The 2,115-nt window shown below is 50.5% G+C and overlaps 1 protein-coding gene and 1 long non-coding RNA gene across 5 annotated transcripts in view; one reads left to right on the top strand and one right to left on the bottom strand.

Annotated features, from left to right (window-relative positions):
- Nucleotides 1-2,115, top strand: part of LOC106724033 — a 25,186-nt gene that overhangs the window by 3,595 nt on the left and 19,476 nt on the right. The gene's annotated exons all lie outside the window — the stretch shown is intronic.
- Nucleotides 1-2,115, bottom strand: part of ITGAL (integrin, alpha L (antigen CD11A (p180), lymphocyte function-associated antigen 1; alpha polypeptide)) — a 46,653-nt gene that overhangs the window by 25,937 nt on the left and 18,601 nt on the right. For all 4 annotated transcript variants that reach the window (XM_005882034.2, XM_005882036.2, XM_014529797.1 and 1 more), the window contains exons 8-9: nt 1,880-2,012; nt 1,561-1,711 (exon numbers count right to left, since the gene is read on the bottom strand). In XM_005882034.2, coding sequence (XP_005882096.1) covers nt 1,561-1,711; nt 1,880-2,012 — 284 coding nt within the window. The remainder of the gene's footprint in view (nt 1-1,560; nt 1,712-1,879; nt 2,013-2,115) is intronic.

Below are 2,115 nucleotides of genomic sequence, written 5' to 3'. Positions count from 1 at the left end.
ATTTTGTTTGATTGTTTAAAGTATTACAAAAGTATTACATATGTCTCCTTAACATTTCCCCGGCCTCCCCTACCCCCCAGTGTCTTGTGTCCATTGGTTATGCTTATAAAAATATATTTTTAAAAAAAGGTATGTTGAAGTCCTAACCCTAGTACTTCAGAATGTGACCTTATTTGGAAATATGGTCTTTAAGAGGTAATCAAGTTAAGATGAGGTCAGTAGGGTGGGCCCCAACCCAATATGACTGACGTCCTTGTAAAATGGGAAATTCAGACACAGAGACAGACACGCACAGAGGGAAGATAAGGTGAAGACACAGGGGAGAAGACAGCCATGTGACTGAGCGACGCAGTACAAGTCGAGGAAGGCCGCGGACTGCTGGCAAACACCAGGAGCCAGGAGAGGCAAGGAGAACGCTCTTCTAGAACTTTCAGAAAGAGCATGGCCCTGCTGACCCCTTGATTTCTCACTCCTAGCCTCTAGCACAGGGGTAGGCAAACTTTTTGACTCGAGGGCCACAATGGGTTCTTAAACTGGACCGGAGGGCCGGAACAAAAGCATGGATGGAGTGTTTGTGTGAACTAATATAAATTCAAAGTAAACATCATTACATAAAAGGGTACGGTCTTTTTTTTTTTTTAGTTTTATTCATTTCAAACGGGCCGGATCCGGCCCGCGGGCCGTAGTTTGCCCACGGCTGCTCCAGCACCGTAAGACAGTAAATGTCTGTTGCTTTAACCACTGCTGTGTGGTACTTGGTTACAGCAGACCTCGGAAACTAGTACAGCAGTTACACCTTACAATCCTGTGAGATCGGCGTCATCACCCCCCTTTAACAGAGAACGAGGAGCCTCGGAGAGGCAGAATGATCTGGCTGCGGCCCGCAGCACAGGCAGAGCGGATTCTTGAGCAGGTCCGCCTGGTTCTACTATACACACCACACTGCTCCCGGAGCGCCCCCATTCCCGCTTCCTGGACACTGAACCGAGGCATTCCAGCAAGACTGTGGGGGCCGTGCTGAGCTGAACCCCAAAGCTCTGGCCCAGCAAAGGCGCCTTCCCTGTGGGAACCATGTCCCTTCCAGCAGACGAGGCCTCCAGGGGAAATACCCTCCCATGGCCAGGCCTCCACCTGCTGATGCCAATCAAAATCTTCTCTATTCTGGACCCAGGAAGAGGGCCTATGGGCTACTTGCAATTGGCCACAGCCCGCTTACCCATCTTAAGTCATTTGAGGCCTAGGATAACGGAAATGAAGAAGCTGAGGGCGGGGGAAGGCATTATGGTCATTCCACAGGGCTCAGCTGACTCCGGCAAGATAGAGTTCAGTCCTGGGCCTCAGCCTGGGCCAAGCTAAACTTCAGGAGGAAGAAGGAATTTCAGAGGGAATAGGAGCTGCTCCTAAATTCCTGCCCGAGGTCTTTTTCAGGAAAGCTCTCAGCACTGCGTCAGCCTCTGAGGAGGTGCCCCTTACTACTATTCAGCGTGCCTCTAACCTAATGTCCCAGGTGAGCTTCTGTATATAATTTCTTGAACTAGCTCTCCAGGGTCTGCCACTCACCCTCAATGGCATAGATCTTCTTTTGCAGATCAGTGAACAGATCTTTAAGCTTCTCAAATGTGTCCAGAATCTTCACAAACTCTTCCACCGGTTTTGAAGCGAATTTGTGAAGTGAATCCTGATTTTTCTTGGTCACAAAATGCTTCCCGATCTGTGAGGGAGAGAAGAGAGAAGTGCCGACATCCCCAGAATCGCAGACCAATTTCCTACTATTTTCACAGGACCATGGCTCCGGGGAGAAAGGGAAGTCGGGTCAGAAACAGGAGAGGGAAGATGAGACGTAGGAAGAAGGCGGAGGCTTGGCACCCGGGGCCCATACCCCGATGATGTAGCGGATGATGTCATTGGCCACACTAATGTCGCCGATGTCAGTGGCTTCCCCGTCCGTGATGATGATAAGCACTTTGCTGGCATCTGGCCGCGCCCCAAGTTCCTTCCGGAAGACCTGGGTCCTGTATTTAAGAAGGCGGGATGTGAGAGACTCCCCCAGATCATATGAAGTCTCCCTCACCCCGCCCCCTCTCATTAACTCACTGCCCTGCTGATTATGAAAGG

Source organism: Myotis brandtii, unplaced genomic scaffold, assembly GCF_000412655.1.
Source record: "Myotis brandtii unplaced genomic scaffold, ASM41265v1 scaffold698, whole genome shotgun sequence".
Taxonomy (NCBI): domain Eukaryota; kingdom Metazoa; phylum Chordata; class Mammalia; order Chiroptera; family Vespertilionidae; genus Myotis; species Myotis brandtii.
Note: the sequence above shows the minus strand (reverse complement) of the source record. Positions and strands in the feature narration are given on the sequence as shown.